At 37.4% G+C, this 26,907-nt stretch overlaps 1 protein-coding gene across 1 annotated transcript; it reads left to right on the top strand.

Moving 5' to 3' along the window:
• Positions 1-1,704: 1,704 nt before the first annotated feature.
• On the top strand, positions 1,705-16,410 carry LOC135155817 (serine/threonine-protein kinase SMG1-like). The gene is made up of 7 exons (XM_064106082.1): positions 1,705-1,774; positions 6,883-7,016; positions 8,678-8,736; positions 9,522-9,599; positions 13,181-13,262; positions 14,402-14,498; positions 15,078-16,410. Exons 1-7 carry the CDS (start codon positions 1,705-1,707, stop codon positions 15,164-15,166), a joined length of 609 nt encoding a protein of 202 aa, XP_063962152.1. The 3' UTR covers positions 15,167-16,410.
• Positions 16,411-26,907: the final 10,497 nt, after the last annotated feature.

Raw genomic sequence — 26,907 nt, 5'->3', positions numbered from 1 at the left:
CTAGAATTGTCTGGACATGATGTGGAAGTCGCTGCAAAAATAATTGTTTGAAGATTGTTTCATCAAGATGATCACTTCCAAGCAGTTGTTCCATTCTACGTAATAACTGGGAGGGTTTTCGATCCCCTAGTTCCTCTTGGGTAAGTAGCTGGTGGAGTCTTTTCTGCTCCGAGACTGATGTCCTGCGAATCAATTCTGCTTTGAGGTGCGAGTACGGTGTGTCCTTAGGAGGGTTCATTAAAATATCCCTGACTTCCTGCGCAATCTCAGGTTGAAGTGCAGACACAATGTACGCAAACTGAGTCTCCTCTGAAGTAATTCCCCTCGTCATGAACTGGGCTTGTACTTGAGCGAACCATACAGCGGGATCGTTCGGCCAGTATGGGGGAAGCTTTAAGGCGACTGCAGCGACATGCGATACCGCAGCAGCTGGTTTAGCTGATTGTTGATTCATGATGAAAATTGTTGCGTCTCGAAAATCACGTCGGGGTCACCAATTGTAGGAAATGAGAACTTTCTTAACATAAAAAATATCTGATTGACTCACCAGCACTGAGGTCCTCTATGCGAAGGCAAAAATGTAGAAAATCAAGTGGCGATTAATTCATCGGGATCCTTTAATGCGATGTCCATAAACAAGATAAATGCGAATGAAGAACGATGTCGCGATGAAGAACGACCGCGCACGTGAGGCCTCAGCGAAACGCGTCGCGAATAGGGTAATCGTGACACGAGATGTTCTCCTAGAAATATTACACGCTGTCCACTTGGATAACACAAGCGATGAATATATATTTACATATGTCCAAAATCAAAAGGATGAAAAATGAAGAACTTGAAATCCTGATGATGAAAAATAAATCCAAAGTAAGAGCTATTTGTTGTGTTGCAAAGAAAAGTGACCAGCAGAAATTGTACATGTCCTTACTAGGTGAAGACTTTCTACCGCGTGTGTTGGAGTGTAAAAATTAACCATGAGGTTGCTCTCAGCTTAAATTTGATTGGCTAGTCGTTGCTAAGTGAGAAAAACATCCGCTTAGAGATAGACAGGAGAATCAAGTTGAATAGGCTAACTGAGAGGTGCTCCATGAAAAGAATTAATTAAGTTGTAAATCAGCTGTCTTTGCATGATCAATGTAAAATAAAGTGACCAAGCTCTGATCATGTTGAAATCAGTGTTTGATGAAAAGAAAACCACTACACATAACATAATGGTTAGTTTCGGTCATGTTCGCTCATTTGGTTTACGTAGCAGACGATGCAGCCTACTACATGTAGTTTATACTATATGTACGCAGACCCTATTGCAAATCAAAATCGATTCCGGACTCGATACTACTAAATATTTGCCCTCTCAAACTGTAGCTATATTATAAATATCAGTAGTCAAAGCTGTATATGTTTTACTTTCAACATTAAATGTGTAAAATAATTTTGTTTGGAATTGTTCCAAATGAAAAGGGTCTAGGAACGGAAACTATCATACGTTAGTCACGTGATGTTGTACACAGAAATATGCCATGTTCTGCCTGCTCGATCTCAAAGTTTGGGAGAAAAATGAGATGTAACCATTATACCAGTCATGAAGTAGTATACATCAACATGTAGGTAATCTATTTAGCATTGAGATGACAATCAATCTCAACCTTTTTGACCCTCAGGGATATTTCAGTGGGAAAACAAAGATGCCAGGGTCAGGAAAATATGGGTGGTTTCAGACTGTTTGCCATAGCAAGAGTTGTGAACATGGACAATTTCAAATCAACAGCGAGACGTAAATAGTGAATTAATTCTAATAATATGTACATAAAATTAATGGAATTGGATAAAATTTTCACACTATGATCAATCTAGTGATTTAGTTATGATATACCCGGATTTTTGCAATATTACGCTCGTGAAAACGACTGTTCCCTACAGGTGTTGAAGCTGTGTGTGTGGACTTTCGGACACTCAAATGCATGCGACTAACCATTATGTTATCGCATGATCAGGATCATGGCCGTTTTTTTGTTTATTAGTGGCCTGGTCCCAAGACAAAATAATGAATTTAAAATGTGAGAATAGATGAGAGAAAAATAAGTTTAAAAAAAATGAAATGATGAAGTTGAAAATTTGTATCTTCAATTTCATCGCATTCAGTCACTAATTACTTCTCTCACAGATCATGATCTGTGAGAGAAGTAATTAGTGACTGAATGAGATAAAATTGAAGATGCAAATTTTGAAATTATATTTGTTTTATTAAAACAATGGAATATAAATATCCATCAGCTGCTTAATTTCAGTCAGACAAAATAAAATTACAGAACCTAGAGGGATACCATGAAGAATACTATATAGGGCCTATACGGCATCATAAAATGTTTTTAATTCAGGGATTTACTTAAAGGAGAATGAAACCCTTGAAACAAGCTGAATCCATATAAAAGAGAAAAATCAAAGAAACATATTGTTGAAAGTTTGAGGAAGATTGAATGAATAATAAGAAAGTTATGAGCATTTGAATATTGAGATCACTAATGCCATGTAGATCCTCCCATTGGCAATGCGACCAAGATCTGTGATGTCACACACGTACAACTCCCTCATTACTTTAGTACTTATTTCACTTATATTCTCACTTTTATAGAGTCTATCACAAGGTGAGGTGTTCTCTTTATGAGAGGACAAGTACAGAGGTTTCACAACATTATATCATTGATGAATCGTTTGTCATATGATCAGAATGAGCAAAAAGAGATGTTTTGGGGTATATTTTCAGTGTCCAAAACTGGACAACTCTCCCCTTTTGGACACTGAAAATGTACCCCAAAACATCTCTTTTTGCTCATTCTAATCATATGACAAACGATTCATCATTGATATAATGTTGTGAAACCTCTGTACTTGTCCTCTCATAAAGAGAACACCTCACCTTGTGATAGACTCTATAAAAGTGAGAATATAAGTGAAATAAGTACTAAAGTAATGAGGGAGTTGTACGTGTGTGACATCACAGATCTTGGTTGCATTGCCAATGGGAGGATCTACATGGCATTAGTGATCTCAATTTTCAAATGCTCATAACTTTCTTATTATTCATTCAATCTTCCTCAAACTTTCAACAATAGGCCTATGTTTCTTTGATTTTTCTCTTTGATATAGATTCAGCTGGTTTCAAGGGTTTCATTCTCCTTTAATCTTTATTCTACATGTCATAGGCCTATTTATATGTATTTCTTAATATGTATATTATACACACTAGCTTATTTTTAATATACTTTATATTTGATCTCTCCGGGCGCTCGATCCTCGAGTCTCACCCCCCCCCCCATCTTGTAATGATCAAACTCAAAAGTCTGATTTGCGATATATTTCCCCCAAAATAACAAAAACTATCTAAATTTACTAGTTATGGAGATAAAATATATATCATGGCCTACATTATGATTCTCATCAATATTCTTTAATGGAAAAATAGCCTCAGGCTCTCTTCGGATTGCCGATGTGCTCTTTTCTAAAGTCGATCGGCGTTGACTCGCAATCACCATGCTCACTTTTCCCACAAAATCTTCCAAAATTTAGCCCCAGAAAACATGGAAGATACGGTGAGCATTGAGTTCATACTTTCACTGTGCAATCATGATACAAAGATTGTTCTATAAATCCACATTCAAGTATCCAAAATAATTTCAACACGAAGAAATCAGACTTTAAAAAAAGCCTGGATTTTGAGTGACACTACACAAAACATGGCGTTGTAAGACTTCCCGAAAGCCAATTCCGCGTTTGCTCCCTTTTCATTCCCGTGATCCTTTGCAGTGACATACGTCCTCACGTGACGAACGCTATTTGCAATAAGGTCTATTAGACGAAGTTACACTAAAAATACGAATTCAGTAGTTGTAATCATCTTCTATTTTGTTCTCTATAATATTTCCTAACATTTTGTACCAAAAAAGAATAAATTTGCTTGTAAATTTTTCCAAATGACTTTCTAAAATTGATTGTCGGACACACAATCTGTCCGGACACAACTGGGTAAACTTTAGGGTTAGACTGAAAAATCTGTCTGTTTTGGAAGAGGTAGAACCTATATCTATAGACTATAACTACCAGTAGTCTATTTCTGTCTGATTTTATTTTAGTTCTTTCTCACCTCGTATGATGGGGGGACCTAAAGCTATGCACTTTGTTTACAAATGATAAATACTATGCCAATTTTAGTATTTGAACAAATTATCTTTCACATCTTTGCAGAAATCATTCTAAAGATCATTAACCACAAAACTCACTAGGCCCTATTACGATCCCACTGTGTTTTCCGAACACATCTTGATTTCGCAGCCCGATGTAGAAGGGGTCCTAAAGCTACGCACTCCATTTCTCATGCAAAAAAATAGTATTTCCCGTGCCTCAATTTCTAAAAATATGTCCATATTATAAGATATGAAATTAAAGCAAAAATAAGCAAATATAACTCCACAATTCCAAACAGTTGTGGGTTTTCTCTGCATTTAGAGATTTACTGCAGCCTCTGTAGAAAAAAAAAGGATAGGAATCGTTCGTCACTCGGCAGTCACAGTTCCACACACAGAGTGCGCATTTGCCATTATAAACTGCTTGCGCGATGAGTGGTGCGTAGCTTTAGGGCCCCCCACCATACATTTATGACAGTAGGCCCTAGGCCTAATGGTTATGACTCGTAGCTTGCTTGATGCTAATTTACAATGTCTATGCCTGTGGGAGAAAGGGTGAACTGCCTACATGTAGATCTATTTGCTTAAATCACACTTTAAATGGGAAAACCACAAAATGAACAGTAACAGCTTGAGAATAGGGGGTCTAAATATGTAGCCTAGGCAGGTCACCAGTTCCTCAAAATAATGTAGAAACTAGAATTGTAAATGTATGTATGGTGCCATAAGTCTGCACAGAGCCCCTTGTCTGAGCTGTGCATACGCATATATGCGATTGTAGACACGCAGTGTCCACAAACTTTACACCTGCAATGCCAATGCATGGACAGATATTCATTTTTAAAAATCAACTCAAAATGGAGGAAAAATGTTGAATTTCACGATTTTCAGGCATTTCATGTGACAGCCTCAAAATGCAGCCTTTCTCATCAAAATCCCGGAATCGTGTGTAAAGTGAATGAGTGTGCAGACATATGGGGCACCATTTCTTTATTCAATCTGAAAATGACTGGCTAAGGTTTTTTTCCAAGAAAACCATGCATTTCCAAATTTTCTGACATTTTTGGTATGATGGGGTGACCATAATATGCGCACATTTCAAAATTTATCATGAAGTTGATATTCAATAGAAAATTTCTCACATTTCACACAAAATTAATTAAAAGTCATGAATACCAAATGGAATGCTAGATCATAGACTCATAATCACTCGACGGAATTCTAAAGAAGGTCTAGGGCTTTGCTGGTATCGGGATCCCAAAATTCTATGGTGATCGACTAGTGCATGCTCGGCTGAAAAAGTGTCATAAAAAGTGTGACCTTAATTTGCTAAGCTTTAGAATAGAAATCAAATACATATAGATAAAGGTAAGATAATTATATAAGATGGAGGTTAAAATGACATAAAATTGGTTGGTATGGTATCACATTTTACTTGTTTGACGATCTCTGCTAGAGCTCAAAATAGTGATTTCTTGATCGAGAAGTTTGGTTTTCTCAGAAGTCGGAACGGATGTAAAAGATAACAAAATTTGCCAATGTTTTGCCAATATTTTCACAAGTAGAGATCTTAGAAAAAATTACTACACTAGGTAATTTTAGGTCACTTTTCTGTTGGTCTTATCAGATTTTCAAGATATTCATTACTTTTTGAGATATGCAACAGTGCGCAAAAAAAGGTAACGTTCGAAATATTGGGTCAGATGCATAAAAAGTAGCAATTGCTTTTGCTGGGCTTTTGCTGGAAAGCTCAAGCAATTGCTAACTAATTGCTGTTGCTCAAAATTGTATGCATAAAGCGAACATTTCGCTTGTGCGTTTAAGCACTTGCTTGGGCTTTTTTCAAGCTCCGTCAGAGCAGCTTGAGTGTTTGCTTGATCAGGGCGATCACATTTTAATCATGTTTTATGCACCAAAGTGTACCATAGCCTACATGGCCGTGTTTTCTTCCTACATAATAAGTGCAAACCAAATGCCAAATATATAAATTTATCAAAAATTTAGTTTGACACCACGCCTGAGGAAGAGGTGTTATGAAAGAAGCGGTAATTTGCAGTGCCACACCTTTGCGTTCAAGTCCTGCCTTTTCTGTGAGTCGTGTTCGCACCAACCAGCGTGACGTCGCAATTGTTCGAACTGCTAGCAAAATTGCTTTCTGAAGGCAAGAAAAGGGTTCAAGCACTAGTAAAGGGTTGTGCATATTAATAAAGCAGTTGCTGAAGAATGATCTTTTGCTTTGCTAGCAATTGCTTGTGCTTGAAGCAATCGCTACCTACTTTTTATGCACCTGACCCATGGTCACACCACCATACACTTAATTAATATCAGGAATATTTTGTTTGTAACTTGGAAGGTTATCAACTGTAGGCCTATGGAAGACTGATGACCTATTCTGGTGCTTTCTAAAATTAACCTTTAGAATGAATAAAAATGAACCTAAATTATATCAATTGGTAATTAAGATATCAGAATAAACTGCTCTGGCATCAAAAGTTAATATAATGAAGCTTCTCAGAGCATTGCATAGGAATGTGGGTTGCCAGATTGTATCAATTTCCTTTATTTTAAGTAATAAAAAAAAGAGAAAAATCCTCAAGAGCTTACAATACCAACTTCCACTTGAAAATAATTTGTGTCACCTGTTCAGGCTTTTGAGCATAACATTTTCCTTTGTTCTGCTTTGCATTTATTGTTTATTTAGGTCGCAAGTTGTTCACTGATCACTCAGTGCTGTCCAGCCTCCTTCATCGCATTGGAAAAGATGATGACAAAGACAGACGTTTATCTGCTTGCCAGCAGCTCCTGGACTTTCTTACAAACAAGGACCATAGCAGGGTAAGTTAGCAAAGTTGCATTCTAAACAGCTAACTTTCAATTCAGTTCATAAGCAGTCTTGGTTTATGCAGATGAAGGTCATTTTAACTAACCGCCCTTCCACACGGTAAAAAAATAGTAATCTGAATGTTGATTCCAGTGAAAAATAAGGCTAATGACAAATTATTAGCGCATGTGAAACCAAACTAGAACATGATTAGAATCACGAACGCTAATCACAATAGAAAATTCCAATTCTAGTTTCACTCAAATTACAGTACAAATTTTGCATGTGAAAGGCTTGACCTCCAAAACATCTTTTGGGGGCGGAGCTTACATGCCCTTTTAAGCATTTCCGTAGAAAATACAATTGTCATGCACTCATCGTAGTTTGTATTTGCGATGCAGTGCTTTCATTGACAAGTCACCAAGGACACATACCGCCTTTGCTCGGGAATTCGAATTAAAATCACAGTTTTGGAGTGAGCGTGTGAAAGGTCCGATGATTCTAAAGATGAATTGCAATCATCAGATAAGCAAACCAGATTCTGATCAATTCATTAATTTTGAAATGTAGGCACATTGAATAGCTTGTCTGATGTTGCCCCAGCTGAAATGTAATATTTGCATAAATTAGAGCAGCCTAAAAGCCAGTTCACAGTTGACACATGACTGCAATGACCTCGAATACCATGTATATATCCACAGATGTTTTAAAACTTGGAAATGTCTATTTCATGCGATTTTACTCCGATGAGTGCATGTCAAAAAGCTTCAGTATGTCCGTTTTTAAGGCTATTTTACGAAAATGTCTATTTGTATGCACTTTAAAAGAATAATCTCATCATGAGTGAAGAGATGTCTTATGAATTGCTTTAAATTCCTTCTTGAACAATTGAATAAAAAAATTCTTACACCTGGATATCTTGTGATGCACCATGAGAGAACAATAACATTAGACTGGCTTTGTAATGATCCCAATTCATGTACATAAAATCTCTGAGGGCCTTGAGTTGGCTCTTTTTTCTGTTAACCTGCTTTTAATCAATGTACCACAATGCTTGGAATCCAGTTCACATAATATTGCTTGTTGCTATGTCACACCATGGACCTATTAGAGGTGGACATTCATTGGGTAGTTAATGACTAACATTGACTGTCCTCTGAATAAAATTCTCTTCATAATTATCTACTTTGATACTATGTGTTCTGTTGTCAATTAGGCCATGAGGTTAAAGAAGTAGTTCTTGATTAGACATCAAATTGCGCAAACTGTATGTGTAAAATATGATTTATCACCTAAATTCTGGAAAAATGGATGTGCAGTTCTGGTTTATCTTTAGTAAACTTAGACACATGCGTTTTTATTTTGGAAAATGTATGCGTACATGTATGAAGATAGATGCAATATTGTGGCTATACACACTGCTTTTCTGACGGCAGCGACTGCACAGTCATCAACATTTTAACCAAAGTTAAGTTCTTGAAAATGTTTTTGAAAGAGCAATCAAGTATCACAGATTATCATGAGTTTCAGGAGATAGATAAAAGAATGATCATTGCTAAGGCCGTACTAAAATGCAGTCCCATGATGCATTGCAAGGGAAAAGAACCTTGAAGGCACAGACATAGATTTAGAAGAGAAGTGCAATTTATTTTGATCGATGTTCTTCATTTTGCAGGAGATTCAGAAGCAGAACGAGAGTATTCTGAGTACCATATCTTCGGTGTTGAGTGAAAGGTAATTAATAACAAAATATAATTTACTGTCATGTTTATACACAATGCTCTGAGCAGCGATGTATCTTGGCTAGAAGAAAAATATTCATTTTGATCTTTAGTATACCTGCGTATGCGTGTAGATGAATGTATTGTAAACAATTAGATTTTCAAGAGAAGCGTCTACCGGGTATATATTTAGTTTTTTTAATTTGTTCGAGACTGTCTGATTATTTACTACTGAAGTTGGGAAAATCTTAATCGAGCAAGCATTGTGTTGTCAATTTCATCATACATAAATCCTAAGTTAGCCTAATTAATTCACAATGTTTTTCCTTAAGTTATAAAGTATTTACAAAATGAAGCAATTCTTTAAAGCCCAGCGCACACTATTTGATTTGTTACGATCAGAGTTTCAAAGAAATTGTAATAACATTTGATATGGACATGTAAACCAATAAAACCTTAGCGATCAGAGTTCAGAATAGTGGTAGGACTACTGAAATTGAAATTCAGTCTAGTTCGAGCCTCCCTGTAGGAATAAAAGTAAATTCAAGTCCAAATCATAATGACGTCATCATTGGCTGCGACTTGAAGCCGATTTGGACAATACCCTACCACAGGGCTTGCCGCAAAGCAAAATTATGATTTTAATATTCCTAAAATTATGCCAAACTTAAAATTAAATAATCTTACTTCTTGGAACTTTCATATTTACTGCAAAATGCGATTCATTAAAAATTCGCGTCGCATCGGATCGTATAGTGTACGCTGGGCTTAATACATTGTTGTTATCTTACAATGCAGATTGTCTACTTCAATCAAGCTGGAGCTTTCTCAGTGTATTGCAGCTGTGTCTGTTCATGCTGGGCAGGATCTGAAAAGGTATTTGAGAAATCGCAGTAATGTATAATTTTTTTTTTCATTGATTTTGTATAGCTAGAGACTTGATCATTTTTTGTAACCTTGTTACTGTTTAAAAGAAAAAAGAAATGATTTGCATACAGTTTTTGAATTTACTGTTATTTGCATTTTTTTTTTTTTTTTTTTTGGGGGGGGAGTAATGGTACTTGTATTTTTTTAAACTCTAGACTTGCCTTTTCATTTAGTAATTTAATGTAGTAGTTCAGTTCAGTTCAGTTCAGTTCAATTTATTCATTTTCTCAGCATAAAAAAAAATGATATATATACAATATGTACAGGAATGACAAATAGTATCAGAGAAAATTGGAAACTACAGAAAAGTTTATAAAAACTTGTGAGTAGTAGTTCCCAGTACATTGTATGACATTAATATTGAATTTAAAAAAAAAAAAAAAAAAAAAAAAAAAATGCACACACAGCATCAACAAACACCAGCAAACACACAGGGAGGGTAGGGCGGTAAATGTATGAGATTTCAGCAAGGAGAAAGGAAACAAATTATTTTGCATATTCATTTAAATACATTCTTTTTAACTTAGATTTAAATGACGTAATTGTTGTTGAGTACTTAATTCCATCAGGGAGATTATTCCAAATGCGTGGGCCATAATGCCTTAATGAATTTAGGAGAATTTGTGTTTTAACCTTGGGATAATGAAAATTATTACTTGAGCGAGTATTGTGACAATGAACGGAATTATTTATTAAAAACATACGGGATATATTAAAAGGAATTATGTTATGAATAGTACGAAACATCACAGATGCTATCTGAAATTTATGAATATCATATATATTAAGGGTATTGAGATTAAAAAATAAAGGTCGTGAGGGAGCTCTAAAGGGGGAGTTGGTACATATTCTTAATATTTTCTTTTGTAATTTATGAAGGGGTTCCAATTTTGTTATTCCAGCATTCGCCCAAATAATATTACAATATTGAAGATAGGTTAAGGAAAGACAGTTATATATCATAAATAACTCCTTCTGTGGCAAAAAATTGCGAAGTTTAAAAAGAATACCAATATTTTTTGAGATTTTGTTAGCTAAAATAGAACGGTGGCTGCTGTATGACAGTGTATCATCTAAAGTGATTCCGAGAAACTTGGTTGTTTTCGAACAATTCAAGAGGATTTGATTCATAAATATTTTAACATCCGAAATGTCATGTTTTACATGTTCTTTACTAATATACATAACAGTTGTCTTTTCATAATTGATTACTAATTCATTAGCATGGAACCAGTTTATAATCTTAATTAATTCTTCATTTGTATTCTTAATAAGTAAATCAAAATCACAATTGGACGCAACTAAATTTGTATCATCGGCAAAAAGGACAAAATGAAAAAAATGAGAAACATTACATAAATCATTGATATATATCAAGAATAAGAGCGGGCCCAGTGTGGAGCCCTGGGGGACTCCACAATGGACCCTCTCATGATGAGAAACAGCATTATTATAAACGGTATAATGAAAACGATCAGTTAAATAATCTTTAAACCATTCAAGGGCAATGCCACGAATACCAAAATGAGATAGTTTACTAAGTAAAATATTGTGGTTGATAACATCAAAGGCTTTGCTTAAATCGAGAAAAATACCGAGTGAATGTAGATTATTAGTCATATTATTTAGGAGATGATCATTAAGGTCGATAAGTGCAAGCTCGCATGAGTAATTTGATCTAAAACCGTATTGTGAATTATTTAATAGATTATTTTTATCAATGTGCCGTATAAGCCTATTGTACATTAACTTTTCTAAGATTTTGGAAATACTAGGGAGTAAAGTAATAGGTCTATAATTTGAAAATATATGCAAGTCCCCTTTTTTAAATACTGGAATAATTTTCCCTATTTTCATGTCCTTTGGGAATCTACCTGTTAAAAATGATACATTAAAGATATGTGTTAGGGGTTTTGTTATGAAATGAATTATTTTTTTAATAACACACTGACTAATTCCATCAAATCCCATGCTTTTACTTGATTTAAAATGTTTTACTATTTCAATAATTTCATGTTCATTTGTTGGATGTAAGAATATAGAATATTGACATTGGTTTGAGAGATAAGACAAAAAATTATTAGAACACTGGGGAATATTTAATTTGATATTGGTAGCTATATTAGCAAAAAATGTATTAAATTCTTCTACGATAATTTGATCATCAGTTATTTTAACACCATCTTTCAGGAAATAAGTATTTAAATTATGTTTATTTGTAAAAAGAACCTCATTAATTATTTTCCACAACTTAGAAAGATTATTTTTATGTTTTTGCAGCAAGTTACTATAATATTGTTTTTTGGCCTTTTTTAGAATAAGGTTCAATTTATTTCGGTAAGATTTGAACTTCCTTTCAATTGTTTGATTTCTACTTTTAAAAAACGTTTATATAAATTGTCTTTTTTATGTATGCATTTCAATAAAGAGTTTGTTATCCATGGCTTGCGTATTTTTGGCTTTGTTTTTGTTCTTATTGATACACAGTTACTGTCGTACGCAGTTTTAAAATAGTGCATGAATTTACAATAGGCATTATCAATATCTTTGCATAATACAACTTCATCCCAGGAAATATTAGATAAATCATTTTTCAGAGAATTTATAGAAGCTGTATCTGTCTTATGTAAAGTGGGAGGTAGAATTTTATTGGTCTTTTGTTCGCAATACAGATTACTTATTTGGAATATGGGGAGATGATCAGTAATGTCGCTGTAGAATATCCCTGTCTGAATTTGAGAAGTATGTACGTTAGTAATAATGTTGTCGATTAAAGTTGAAGATTGGGTGGTAATCCGGGTGGGCTTATCTATTAAAGGACGAAATGAATTATTATATAAAATATTAACAAAATCATTTATGTATTTATTGGAATCAATGTTCAGAAAATTTATATTAAAGTCGCCCATAATGTAAATGGACTTATTTTCATGTGACAATTTGTCAAGACATTCATCAATATTTTCATTAAAGCCTTTGATATCTACATGAGGATCTCTATATATGACACCAACCACAATATTCTTTCTATGTTGCAATACTATTTCTATAAAAAGAGATTCACAAAAATAATTTGATAAACATATATCTGATCTTATTTTGACATTAAATGAGTTATGGATGAGCAAGTATATTTTGGTTTATCCTTTACTCTCCCATTTTAGCAGTTTTACCAACTTCATTAAGTTTGATTTTCATTGGGCTCACACAAAGTTTTGTAAAGGAGGCAAATGCCAAAATTGGCAGAGCCCAACATTCACATTTTACATGTGAATGTGTGACTTTGATAATATTTTACTTTTGCATTATTCGCAGAACTTTCCCAAAATATTTGTAAGCCCTGTGAAAACCAAGCTCAAGTTTTTTACTATGTTCCATAGTATATAGGCTTTTTTTTGTTGCTTTTTTTAAAGATTATCCTCTCCCTTTTACCATTGTTTTATGAAAATATCAATTTTTATTCTGACTTTAAAAGCTTATTGCTAATATTTTTACTTATTGACATATATTTCAATACATTTTACTTGTAGGTTCTTTGGATGGGCTTTCAACAAATTCCAGAAATCCAGCAATGATGAATACAAGACGTATGTGCTATATGCTGTATTCCAAGTAAGTGTAATTAATGTTAAGTTGCATGCTGTTGTTAAATTATTACCAAATCACACAAACACACTGACTGATGAAGAGACCAATATTTGAGATGTTAAAGATAAATGAAAGTAGTTGCAGTAAACACTGATTTCACGAGAAAGTCAGTAAAACAAGGCTTAATTGTCACTTTATCATCGAGGATCTAGATTGGTACAGTTACATAAACTGAACTTTGTGAAATCTTGAAATCTATGCTGAAAAATGTTCACACTGAAGATCAACAACACAGATAAGCGCACGTGGGACAATGTATTGTTATTGCTTTGAATGTCAGCCCGACGCTTGACCCGAATCCCGTGCCTCTTTGCTAAATTTCCAGCAATTACACAATTTCTTCCAGAATCCTTTGGCACATATATTTTATTTATACAAACAGACACTTTGGTGGTCATTTCATTGGATTCTGTTCGAACTCATTTTGAAATCGTTACCACAACTGGCATTTATCTTAAGATTTATTCAAGAAAGAGCAAAAAGGGAATAAAATGTAAGAGCAATAGAAAGGGGGATGATAAGATTAAGGAGGAGGAGAAGAAGAAAAGGAGAAGAAGAATAAAGAGAAGAAAAAGGAGAAATGTGAGGAGGGGGAGAGTGGAAGTTGAAGGGGAAGGAGTTGGGGAATTTTAAGGCAGACAATTGGCAGATAAAGAAGAAGGACGAAGAAAGGGAATTGCATTATAATTGGGCTATTTCAGACCAGGATATATGGGGGGGGGGGACTTTGACCCCTCCCCCTTCAGATCTCGGCTGCTGATTGTGCAATCGCTGCAAAGTTTGCATGCACGTAAGAGCCGGATGTAAACTACAAGACTGTATAGTAAAATTTTAAAAAATTAATTGTTCATATTTTTTATTAATTATGCAAATAAGGCATGCGAAATTTGCCCTAAATTTGGTTTGTTATGCATGTTTTTGCCTTTAACTCACTTTATATAGCTAGTAGAATGCTAATTTTTGGTGAGGGTATCAATTTTTACATTTTTAACAAATATCTAACAAAATTGACCACCCCTTCCCCCCCAGTTGCATGTAAGTAAGGGTTAATACATGGAATGAATCTCTTCATAAAACCATACATTTATTATTTTCTTTATCAGGCTCTTAGAAAGAATAATTCCAATCCCCGTCTTCCTCCTTTGATGAATGGCATCATGAAAGATCTTCAGGTTACACTAGAGAATGTTGACACACCAGGTAAGTAACCTTAAAACAGTTCTTAGACCCATACACAAAGCTGAGTATTTGCCTGTGCAATTGATTTCCAAAAGTAATTGCACATTATCAATGCAATCAATCCTGATATTGAGTCCTAAGATCATTGAGTGTTGGGCCATGGGGCCCATATTTTTTGGAAAGATGAAAATAATGATGAACTTTTACCTTCTTTTTTAAAGTCATAAAAAATAGCATAGTTAAAAAAAAAAAAATCCGTAGAATGCACAAATGCATTAAGGATGTTCCACAGTTTCACAAAATTGTGCAAAGTGTTACTTCACCTAAATATTCCAAATATGCAATAGGATAACATGGGTCTATGTGCTTGAGTTTTTATTGGAATTAAAATTTGAAGTTCACCAAATTATAATTACGTATTCAATAGAATTGGGCAACTTTAGACCTCTCGAGTTCTTTGTATAGTATCCATAATTACGGTTATTTGTTGCTCTTTAAGGCTAGGAGCACCTTCAATTCTGAAAAAATGATGTAAAAAATTGCTAAATTATGCATCTAAATTTGATTGTTTATAAAATATAATTTCCTATCTCATTTCAGATCTGTTGGTATCAGTCATGAACATTGTCCATTATGTATCCCAGCATTATCCTAAAGTCTTCAGTGCTTTCTTCAAGGTTTGTTTATAATTTGTTTTCCTTCAAATCTTCCTTTTTCTCCTTCTGGTTTATCTTTGCCTTTGTCTTTCTCTTTTCCTACTTAATTTCCTCATCTTCTTGCTCTTCCTCCATTTCTACATCTTTTGTTTACTTCCATGTTTTCTTTTTTCTCACCGTAACTTGAGCATTTTTCCAAATAGGGTTTGGTGATTTATGAAAATTCTTTGTTAGTATTATGATCATAATTATCATTATGCTGATGTTTAATATTATATATATCATTAGGATATTGATGATGAATATATTTATAATTTTTCTCAATTATAGTTATTTCTTTCACCTAGAAAGCATACACATGCTCCTATTGTTAATAGAATATAGCATGCAAAATGGTGAGCACATGCGTGCTGATACTGACTCTGATGTCATTCTCCGTGGATCTAGGCACAGGCCATGGGACAAACCTGTGTTTCTTGCAGTTTTGTTCATATGGTCAGTGCTTTTATGAAAAAAAGATACTAAAATTGTAAAAATACGTCAAATCGGGATCCACTTTTGATCAAAGTTGCAGACTGATGAGTAAAATAGCAACCATGCAGGTACTCTGAAGCCAGTAGGTCATATTTATGAAATGCCAGTCCTCTTGATGCTGCTTCCCAAGCCCAGCTTATAGCACAGTGGTATTACGTGCTATAAGTAGATATACATTTAGAGTGAAACTCACTGCTGCTGATTTCATAATAGGCCTTATTTTGCCTACAGACAATGACTCCTTATATTCTCAGAAAAAAAATTGGTCGCAGTAAATGGTCAAATGTTAATACCTCCAAAGATAGACAACCAAGATGGATCAATTTCAGGGCTCATTACTTATTAATGGAACACCCCGGTTCTCTTCTGATTTATAAACAAATATATTTCAAGAAAGTTAATGTAAACAAGTCTTTTTTTGTAGCCTAAATAGAGTTAAGGTAATTTCTTACTGGGAAATGGTGTCTTGTGATTGATGTGCCTATTTTTTTAAATTAGTTTGTAAAGTCATATTTGCAGGTGTTTTTTTTAATTGTGGGTAGTGCATTTTTACATCTGTGGTTGAAATTTTTACAATTAGTTTTTGGTTGAATTTGAGGATGTTTTACTCTTTCATTTGTGGGTGTTTTTATTTATTTTTTAAATTTATGGGAGATGGTGACCTGTGGATAATGTGCCTACCAGGCAAAGCCCCTTAAACTAGGTGAATGGTCCACCCAGTCATTTGTTTTTTTTTATTCATGTATGGGAAGTTTTTTTTGTGTGGGGGGGAGGGGGGGTGAGAGTATTTTTGTTATGAAATCAATATTTTCTTGATTCCACACTGGAAGAATGTGACCTGTGAATGATGTGCCTACCGGGCAAAGCCCCTTAAACTGTAGGTGAACCATCTGCACAGTTGTTTTGTTTGGATGGTTGTAGAGGTGTTGTTTTTTTTAACAGGGGGTGAGAATGGAAGTATTTCTGTTAAGTTTGAAATCATAAATATTTTCTTGATTCCTAATTAGAAGATGGTGACCTGTGAATGATGTGCCTACCGGGCAAAGCCCCTTAAACTGTAGGAGAACGGATGAATGTATAGGTTTTTTTTTTTTTTTTTTTGGGGGGGGGGGGGGGGGAGTCATTTGTTTTGTTTGGATGAATGTATAGGGTTTTTTTTTTTTTTTTTTTTTTTTTTTTTTTTTTTGGGGGGGGGGGGAGTATTTTTGTTATGAAATCAGTATTTTCTTTATTCCACACTGGGAGATGGTGACCTGTGAATGATGTGCCTACCGGGCAAAGCCCCTCAAACTGTAGGAGAATGGTCCATCTAGTCAGGGGTTTATTGGGATGAATCTATGGGCAATAATTTTTTTCTTCGGGGGGGGGGGAGGGTGAGGGAAGTGTGTTTTTGTTCAGTTTAAAATCAGAAATAATTTCTTTATTCCACACTGGGAGATGGTGACCTGTGAATGATGTGCCTACCGGGCAAAGCCCCTTAAACTGTAGGAGAACGGTCCGCCCAGTCAGTGGTTTATTGGGATGAATCTATGGACAATTCTTTTTTTCTTGGGGGGGGGTGGGTGAGGGAAGTGTGCTTTTGTTCAGTTTAAAGTCAGAAATATTTTCTTGATTCCAGACTGGGAGAAGGTGACCTGTGAATGATGTGCCTACCGGGCAAAGCCCCTTAAACTGTAGGAGAACGGTCCGCCTAGTAATTTGTTTTGTTGGGATGAATGTATGGGGAGTTTCTTTTTTTGGGGGGGGGGAGAGGGCAAGGGATTATTTTTGTTATGAAATCAATAATTTATTCCACACTGGGAGGTTGTGACCTGTGAATGATGTGCCTACTGGGCAAAGCTCTTTACTTGTTTTGTTGGGATGAATGTGTGGGAAGTTTCTTTTTTTTTTGGGGGGGGGGGGAGAGGGATAGTGAACAGTTTTGTAATGAATTCAATACTTTCTTTATTCCACACTGGGAGAAGGTGACCTGTGAATGATGTGCCTAACGGGCAAAGCCCCTTAAACTGTAGGAGAACGGTCCGCCCAGTTGGTGGTTTATTGGGATAATTCTATGGCCAATTCTTTTTTTTTGTGGGGGGGGGGGTGGGAAGGTGGAGGGAGTATGTTATTGTTTTAAATCAGAAATATTTTCTTGATTCCAGACTGGGAGATGGTGACCTGTAAATGATGTGCCTACCGGACAAAGCCCCTTTGACTGTTGGTGAACGGTCCGCCCAGTCATTTGTTTTGTTGGGATGAATGTTTTGGGAGGTTCTTTTTTTTTTTTTTTTTTTTGGGGGGGGGTATTGTAATCAGTATTTTCTTTATTCCACACTGGGAGATGGTGACCTGTGAATGATGTGCCTACCGGGCAAAGCCCCTCAAACTGTAAGAGAACTGTCTGTCCAGTCAGTGGTTTATTGGGATGAATGTATGGGCAAGTCTTTTTTTTGGGGGGGGGGAGGGTGAGGGAATTGTGTTTTGTTCAGTTTAAAATCAGAAATAATTTCTTTATTCCACACTGGGAGATGGTGACCTGTGAATGATGTGCCTACCGGGCAAAGCCCCTTAAACTGTAGGAGAACGGTCCGCCCAGTCAGTGGTTTATTGGGATGAATCTATGGGCAATTCTTTTTTTCTTGGGGGGGGGGGGGGTGAGGGAAGTGTGCTTTTGTTCAGTTTAAAGTCAGAAATATTTTCCTGATTCCAGACTGGGAGAAGGTGACCTGTGAATGATGTGCCTACCGGGCAAAGCCCCTTAAACTGTAGGAGAACGGTCCGCCCAGTCGGTGGTTTATTGGGATAATTCTATGGCCAATTCTTTTTTTTTGTGGGGGGGGGGGGTGGGAAGGTGGAGGGAGTATGTTATTGTTTTAAATCAGAAATATTTTCTTGATTCCAGACTGGGAGATGGTGACCTGTAAATGATGTGCCTACCGGACAAAGCCCCTTTGACTGTTGGTGAAAGGTCCGCCCAGTCAGTGGTATATTGGGATTAATCTATGGGCAAGTCTTTTTTTCTTGGGGGGGGGGGGTGAGGGAAGTGTGCTTTTGTTCAGTTTAAAGTCAGAAATATTTTCCTGATTCCAGACTGGGAGAAGGTGACCTGTGAATGATGTGCCTACCGGGCAAAGCCCCTTAAACTGTAGGAGAACGGTCCGCCTAGTCATTTGTTTTGTTGGGATGAATGTATGGGGAGTTTCCTTTTTTTGGGGGGGGGGGGGAGAGGGGTAGGGATTATGTTTGTTATGAAATCAATACTTTCTTTATTCCACACTGGGAGAAGGTGACCTGTGAATGATGTGCCTACTGGGCAAAGCTCCTTAAACTGTAGGTTTAAGTCGCTTGTTTTGTTGGGATGAATGTGTGGGAAGTTTCTTTTTTTTAGGGGGGAGAGGGATAGTGAACATTTTTGTAATGAAATCAATACTTTCTTGATTCCAGACTGGGAGATGGTGACCTGTAAATGATGTGCCTACCGGACAAAGCCCCTTTGACTGTTGGTGAAAGGTCCGCCCAGTCAGTGGTATATTGGGATTAATCTATGGGCAAGTCTTTTTTTCTTGGGGGGGGGGGTGAGGGAAGTGTGCTTTTGTTCAGTTTAAAGTCAGAAATATTTTCCTGATTCCAGACTGGGAGAAGGTGACCTGTGAATGATGTGCCTACCGGGCAAAGCCCCTTAAACTGTAGGAGAACGGTCCGCCTAGTCATTTGTTTTGTTGGGATGAATGTATGGGGAGTTTCCTTTTTTTTTTGGGGGGGGGGAGAGGGGTAGGGATTATGTTTGTTATGAAATCAATACTTTCTTTATTCCACACTGGGAGAAGGTGACCTGTGAATGATGTGCCTACTGGGCAAAGCTCCTTAAACTGTAGGTTTAAGTCGCTTGTTTTGTTGGGATGAATGTGTGGGAAGTTTCTTTTTTTTAGGGGGGAGAGGGATAGTGAACATTTTTGTAATGAAATCAATACTTTCTTTATTCCACACTGGGAGATGGTGACCTGTAAATGATGTGCCTAACGGGCAAAGCCCCTTAAACTGTAGGAGAACGGTCCGCCCAGTCGGTGGTTTATTGGGATAATTCTATGGCCAATTCTTTTTTTTTTGTGGGGGGGGGGGGTGGGAAGGTGGAGGGAGTATGTTATTGTTTTAAATCAGAAATATTTTCTTGATTCCAGACTGGGAGTTGGTGACCTGTAAATGATGTGCCTACCGGACAAAGCCCCTTTGACTGTTGGTGAATGGTCCGCCCAGTCAGTGGTTTTGTTGGGATAAATGTTTTGGGAGATTCTTTTTTTTTTGGGGGGGGGAGTATTTTTGTTTTTTGAAGGGGAGTATTTTTGTAATGAAATCAATTTCTTTATTCCACACTGGGAGATGGTGACCTGTGAATGATGTGCTTACTGGGCACAGCCCCTTAACCTGTAGGTGAACAGTTCACCCAGTCGTTTGTTTTGTTGGGATGCATGTATTGGGAGTTTTTTTGGGGGGGGACTATTTTTGTTATGAAATCAGTATTTTCTTTATTCCACACTGGGAGATGGTGACCTGTGAATGATGTGCCTACCGGGCAAAGCCCCTCAAACTGTAGGAGAACGGTCCGCCTAGTCATTTGTTTTGTTGGGATGAATGTATTGGGAGTTTCCTTTTTTTTGGGGGGGTGAGGGAAGTGTGTTTTTGTTCAGTTTAAAATCAGAAATATTTTCCTAATTCCAGACTGGGAGAAGGTGACCTGTGAATGATGTGCCTACCGGGCAAAGCCCCTCAAACTGTAGGAGAACTGTCTGTCCAGTCAGTGGTTTATTGGGATGAATGTATGGGCAAGTCGTTTTTTCTTGGGGGGGGGGGAGGGTGAGGGAATTGTGTTTTGTTAAGTTTAAAATCAGAAATAATTTCTTTATTCCACACTGGGAGATGGTGACCTGTGAATGATGTGCCTACCGGGCAAAGCCCCTTAAACTGTAGGAGAACGGTCTGCCCAGTCAGTGGTTTATTGGGATGAATTTATGGGCAAGTCTTTTTTTCTTGGGGGGGGGGGGGTGAGGGAAGTGTGTTTTTGTTCAGTTTAAAATCAGAAATATTTTCTTTATTCCACACTGGGAGAAGGTGACCTGTGAATGATGTGCCTACCGAGCAAAGCCCCTTAAACTGTAGGAGAACGGTCCACCGAGTCGATGGTTTATTGTATGGGCAATTCCTTGTTTCGGGGTGGGAGGGTGGAGGGCGTATGTTTTTGTTAAGTTTGAAATCGATGTTTTGTGGGACCTGTGGATGATGTACCTACCAGGTGAAGCCCCTTAGACTCAATACACTGTAAGTGAATGGTCCATTCAGTCATTTATTTTGTTGGGATGAATGTATGGAGAGTTTCTCTTTTTGGGGATGGGAGTATTTTTGTTTTAAAATCAATATTTTCTTGGTTCCACACTGGGAGATGGTGACCTGTGAATGATGTGCTTACTGGGCACAGCCCCTTAACCTGTAGGTGAACAGTTCACCCAGTCGTTTGTTTTGTTGGGATGCATGTATTGGGGTTTTTTTTTTTTGGGGGGGGACTATTTTTGTTATGAAATCAGTATTTTCTTCATTCCACACTGGGAGATGGTGACCTGTGAATGATGTGCCTACCAGACAAAGCCCCTTAGACTGTAAGTGAACGGTCCACTAAGTCATTTGTTTTGTTGGGATGAATGTATTGGGAGTTTCCTTTTTTTTTTTTTGGGGGGGGGGGACTATTGTAATCAGTATTTTCTTTATTCCACACTGGGAGATAGTGACCTGTGAATGATGTGCCTACCGGGCAAAGCCCCTTTGACTGTTGGTGAAAGGTCCGCCCAGTCAGTGGTATATTGGGATTAATCTATGGGCAAGTCTTTTTTTCTTGGGGGGGGGGGGGTGAGGGAAGTGTGCTTTTGTTCAGTTTAAAGTCAGAAATATTTTCCTGATTCCAGACTGGGAGAAGGTGACCTGTGAATGATGTGCCTACCGGGCAAAGCCCCTTAAACTGTAGGAGAACGGTCCGCCTAGTCATTTGTTTTGTTGGGATGAATGTATGGGGAGTTTCCTTTTTTTTGGGGGGGGGGGGAGAGGGGTAGGGATTATGTTTGTTATGAAATCAATACTTTCTTTATTCCACACTGGGAGAAGGTGACCTGTGAATGATGTGCCTACTGGGCAAAGCTCCTTAAACTGTAGGTTTAAGTTGCTTGTTTTGTTGGGATGAATGTGTGGGAAGTTTCTTTTTTTTAGGGGGGAGAGGGATAGTGAACATTTTTGTAATGAAATCAATACTTTCTTTATTCCACACTGGGAGATGGTGACCTGTAAATGATGTGCCTAACGGGCAAAGCCCCTTAAACTGTAGGAGAACGGTCCGCCCAGTCGGTGGTTTATTGGGATAATTCTATGGCCAATTCTTTTTTTTTTGTGGGGGGGGGGGGGGGGTGGGAAGGTGGAGGGAGTATGTTATTGTTTTAAATCAGAAATATTTTCTTGATTCCAGACTGGGAGTTGGTGACCTGTAAATGATGTGCCTACCGGACAAAGCCCCTTTGACTGTTGGTGAATGGTCCGCCCAGTCAGTGGTTTTGTTGGGATAAATGTTTTGGGAGATTCTTTTTTTTTTGGGGGGGGGGAGTATTTTTGTTTTTTGAAGGGGAGTATTTTTGTAATGAAATCAATTTCTTTATTCCACACTGGGAGATGGTGACCTGTGAATGATGTGCTTACTGGGCACAGCCCCTTAACCTGTAGGTGAACAGTTCACCCAGTCGTTTGTTTTGTTGGGATGCATGTATTGGGAGTTTTTTTGGGGGGGGACTATTTTTGTTATGAAATCAGTATTTTCTTTATTCCACACTGGGAGATGGTGACCTGTGAATGATGTGCCTACCGGGCAAAGCCCCTCAAACTGTAGGAGAACGGTCCGCCTAGTCATTTGTTTTGTTGGGATGAATGTATTGGGAGTTTCCTTTTTTTTGGGGGGGGGTGAGGGAAGTGTGTTTTTGTTCAGTTTAAAATCAGAAATATTTTCCTAATTCCAGACTGGGAGAAGGTGACCTGTGAATGATGTGCCTACCGGGCAAAGCCCCTCAAACTGTAGGAGAACTGTCTGTCCAGTCAGTGGTTTATTGGGATGAATGTATGGGCAAGTCGTTTTTTCTTGGGGGGGGGGAGGGTGAGGGAATTGTGTTTTGTTAAGTTTAAAATCAGAAATAATTTCTTTATTCCACACTGGGAGATGGTGACCTGTGAATGATGTGCCTACCGGGCAAAGCCCCTTAAACTGTAGGAGAACGGTCTGCCCAGTCAGTGGTTTATTGGGATGAATTTATGGGCAAGTCTTTTTTTCTTGGGGGGGGGGGGTGAGGGAAGTGTGTTTTTGTTCAGTTTAAAATCAGAAATATTTTCTTTATTCCACACTGGGAGAAGGTGACCTGTGAATGATGTGCCTACCGAGCAAAGCCCCTTAAACTGTAGGAGAACGGTCCACCGAGTCGATGGTTTATTGTATGGGCAATTCCTTGTTTCGGGGTGGGAGGGTGGAGGGCGTATGTTTTTGTTAAAGGAGAATGAAACTCTTGAAGCAAGTTAGCTTTTGTGAAAGCAGAAAAATCAAAGAATAATATCAACAAAACTTTGAGTAAAATAGGACTAGCAATAAAAGAGTTATGAGCATTTGAATGTCGAGATCACTAATGCTATGGAGATCCTCTCATTGGCAATGCGACCAAGATCTGTGATGTCACACACGTACAACTCTCCCATTTGGACACTGAAAATATACCCCAAAACATCTCTTTTTGCTCATTCTAATCATATGACAAACGATTCATCAATGATATAATGTTGTGAAACCTCTGTACTTGTCATCTCATAAAGAGAACACATCACCTTGTGATAGACTCTATAAAAGTGAGAATATAAGTGAAATAAGTACTAAAGTATTGAGGGAGTTGTACGTGTGTGATATCACAGATCTTGGTCGCATTGCCGATGGGAGGATCTACATGGCACTAGTGATCTCAATATTCAAATGCTCATAACTTTCTTATTATTCATTCAATCTTCCTCAAACTTTCAAAATTATGTTTCTTTGATTTTTCTTTTTGATATGGATTCAGATGGTTTCAAGGGTTTCATTCTCCTTTAAGTTTGAAATCGATGTTTTGTGGGACCTGTGGATGATGTACCTACCAGGTGAAGCCCCTTAGACTCAATACACTGTAAGTGAATGGTCCATTCAGTCATTTATTTTGTTGGGATGAATGTATGGAGAGTTTCTCTTTTTGGGGATGGGAGTATTTTTGTTTTAAAATCAATATTTTCTTGGTTCCACACTGGGAGATGGTGACCTGTGAATGATGTGCTTACTGGGCACAGCCCCTTAACCTGTAGGTGAACAGTTCACCCAGTCGTTTGTTTTGTTGGAATGCATGTATTGGGGGTTTTTTTTTGGGGGGGGGGACTATTTTTGTTATGAAATCAGTATTTTCTTCATTCCACACTGGGAGATGGTGACCTGTGAATGATGTGCCTACCAGACAAAGCCCCTTAGACTGTAAGTGAACGGTCCACTAAGTCATTTGTTTTGTTGGGATGAATGTATTGGGAGTTTCCTTTTTTTTTTTTTTGGGGGGGGGGGACTATTGTAATCAGTATTTTCTTTATTCCACACTGGGAGATAGTGACCTGTGAATGATGTGCCTACCGGGCAAAGCCCCTTAAACTGTAGGAGAACTGTCTGTCCAGTCAGTGGTTTATTGGGATGAATGTATGGGCAAGTCTTTTTTTTCTTGGGGGGGGGAGGGTGAGGGAATTGTGTTTTGTTAAGTTTAAAATCAGAAATAATTTCTTTATTCCACACTGGGAGATGGTGACCTGTGAATGATGTGCCTACCGGGCAAAGCCCCTTAAACTGTAGGAGAACTGTCTGTCCAGTCAGTGGTTTATTGGGATGAATGTATGGGCAAGTCTTTTTTTTCTTGGGGGGGGGGGGGAGGGTGAGGGAATTGTGTTTTGTTAAGTTTAAAATCAGAAATAATTTCTTTATTCCACACTGGGAGATGGTGACCTGTGAATGATGTGCCTACCGGGCAAAGCCCCTTAAACTGTAGGAGAACGGTCCGCCCAGTCAGTGGTTTATTGGGATGAATTTATGGGCAAGTCTTTTTTTCTTGGGGGGGGGGGGGGGGTGAGGGAAGTGTGTTTTTGTTCAGTTTAAAATCATAAATATTTTCCTAATTTCAGACTGGGAGAAGGTGACCTGTGAATGATGTGCCTACCGGGCAAAGCCCCTCAAACTGTAGGAGAACTGTCTGTCCAGTCAGGGGTTTATTGGGATGAATCTATGGGCAATTCTTTTTTTCGGGGTGGGAGGGTGGAGGGCGTATGTTTTTGTTAAGTTTGAAATCGATGTTTTGTGGGACCTGTGGATGATGTACCTACCGGGTGAAGCCCCTTAGACTCAATACACTGTAAGTGAATGGTCCATTCAGTCATTTATTTTGTTGGGATGAATGTATGGAGAGTTTCTCTTTTTTGGGTTGGGGGATGGGAGTATTTTTGTTATAAAATCAATATTTTCTTGGTTCCACACTGGGAGATGGTGACCTGGTAATGATGTGCCTACTGGTCAAAGCCCCTTGAACTGTAGGTGAACGGTCCGCCCAGTCGGTGGTTTATTGGATGAATGTATGGGCAATTCCTTTTTTTTTGGGGGGGGGGTGGGAGGGTGGAGGACTGGAGGTAGTATATTTTTGTTCAGATTTAAATCAATATCTTTTTTTTAAATTCCAGACTGGGGGATGGTAACCTGTGAATGATGTGCCTACCGGGCAAAGCCCCTTAAACTGTAGGTGAACGGTCCGCCTAGTCATTTTTTTTTAAATGAATGTATGGGGAGGTTTTTTTTTTGGGGGGGGGAGAGGGATTATTTTTGTTATGAAATCAATATTTTATTTATTCTACACTGGGAGGTGGTGACCTGTGAATGATTAGCCTATTGCTACAGGGTATTGCCCCCTTAACTGTATATTAAATTTTTTTAAACTCCAACCGTAAGGTAGACTTTATTTCCGAATTCAAAACATTCCATAAAAAAACGATGGCAAATTGTTAGATATTTACATTATGAGGTTAAACAAAACACAACAAAATACAATTGAACTGAAGGACATTCCACAGTTAAAATGAAATCTATGTCATGTTAAAGAAATTGTGTACAGAGTTTCTTTAGCATCTAAATTTTCTGAATATGAAAAAATTGACATGGGTTCATGTACATGTACTTGATTTATTTGCTATCGAGGTTTGAAGTTCACCCCTTTGAAAGTTCTCGAGAAATACGCAATAAAAATGATTTTCCATTTTAGACCCCATAAGATCACAACCTTGAGGTTATACCTCTACTACTCAGTTAAAGGCCATCTAAACTTCACAAGATCTTATACATTACAGTTCAGAATTATATACTTAAGATAGAGAATCCACTCCTATTCCTATTCGTATGCTCTTTAAAGAGTAGTAGCACCTTCAATTTTGAAAATAAGATGTGAAAGACGACAAAAACCTATCTAAAAATTTGAAATATATACCCGTATAACAATTTCAAGAAGTACAATTAATTCTGCACTTTATTCAAAACCCATGTCATTTTCACAAAAAAGTTGCATGGTTGTAGAGAAAGGTAGACTGAAGAGGTGAACATTTAAATTGGGGGTTCATGTGCTTGTTTTCAAACTATCAGCACTTTTGTTGGAGCAAATTTGTGCTTTTAAACACAAAAACCACATCAAATGGCTTGTATCTAATCTACATTCAAGAAAAAATTCTACACCACTATCCCATTTAATCAAACCCAAGGTCTTATTCGTCATACTTCACAGCACTGCAGAGTAAATTATTCTGAAGAGGTAGAGGCATTTAAAAAATTTGGTAAATAAATTATTTTCAGCTAATAGCTTTCTAAAATAACACATCAAGATTTGCTGTTAGAGTGCCGATGACTGGAAAAATCAGCTGATACCTGTAGCTGATTACTCACCTGTTCACTTATTGTGACGTCAACTTGCATGGCGTAAAATATGCGCAGATAGGGATGCAACCAAACATAACTGGGGAACATCCTTAACACAAAAGATTGCCAAGTATTTGATATTCAAAACTTAAATGGATATTTTCTTGAATATAAATAAAATTTGGACACCCTCTCTATTTCTATCATGACAAACACAATTATAACCACTGATTTCTATTTC

Source organism: Lytechinus pictus, chromosome 10, assembly GCF_037042905.1.
Source record: "Lytechinus pictus isolate F3 Inbred chromosome 10, Lp3.0, whole genome shotgun sequence".
Taxonomy (NCBI): Eukaryota; Metazoa; Echinodermata; class Echinoidea; order Temnopleuroida; family Toxopneustidae; genus Lytechinus; species Lytechinus pictus.
Note: the sequence above shows the minus strand (reverse complement) of the source record. Positions and strands in the feature narration are given on the sequence as shown.

What these genes read in the sequence shown, in the direction of transcription:
- LOC135155817 (XM_064106082.1), top strand. Translation starts at nt 1,705, where the DNA reads ATGGGTGGTTTCAGACTGTTTGCCATAGCAAGAGTTGTGAACATGGAC. An exon ending in TGCTATATGCTGTATTCCAA is followed by an intron (nt 13,263 to 14,401) that starts GTAAGTGTAATT and finishes TTTCTTTATCAG; the next exon opens with GCTCTTAGAAAGAATAATTC. An exon ending in AGAGAATGTTGACACACCAG is followed by an intron (nt 14,499 to 15,077) that starts GTAAGTAACCTT and finishes ATCTCATTTCAG; the next exon opens with ATCTGTTGGTATCAGTCATG.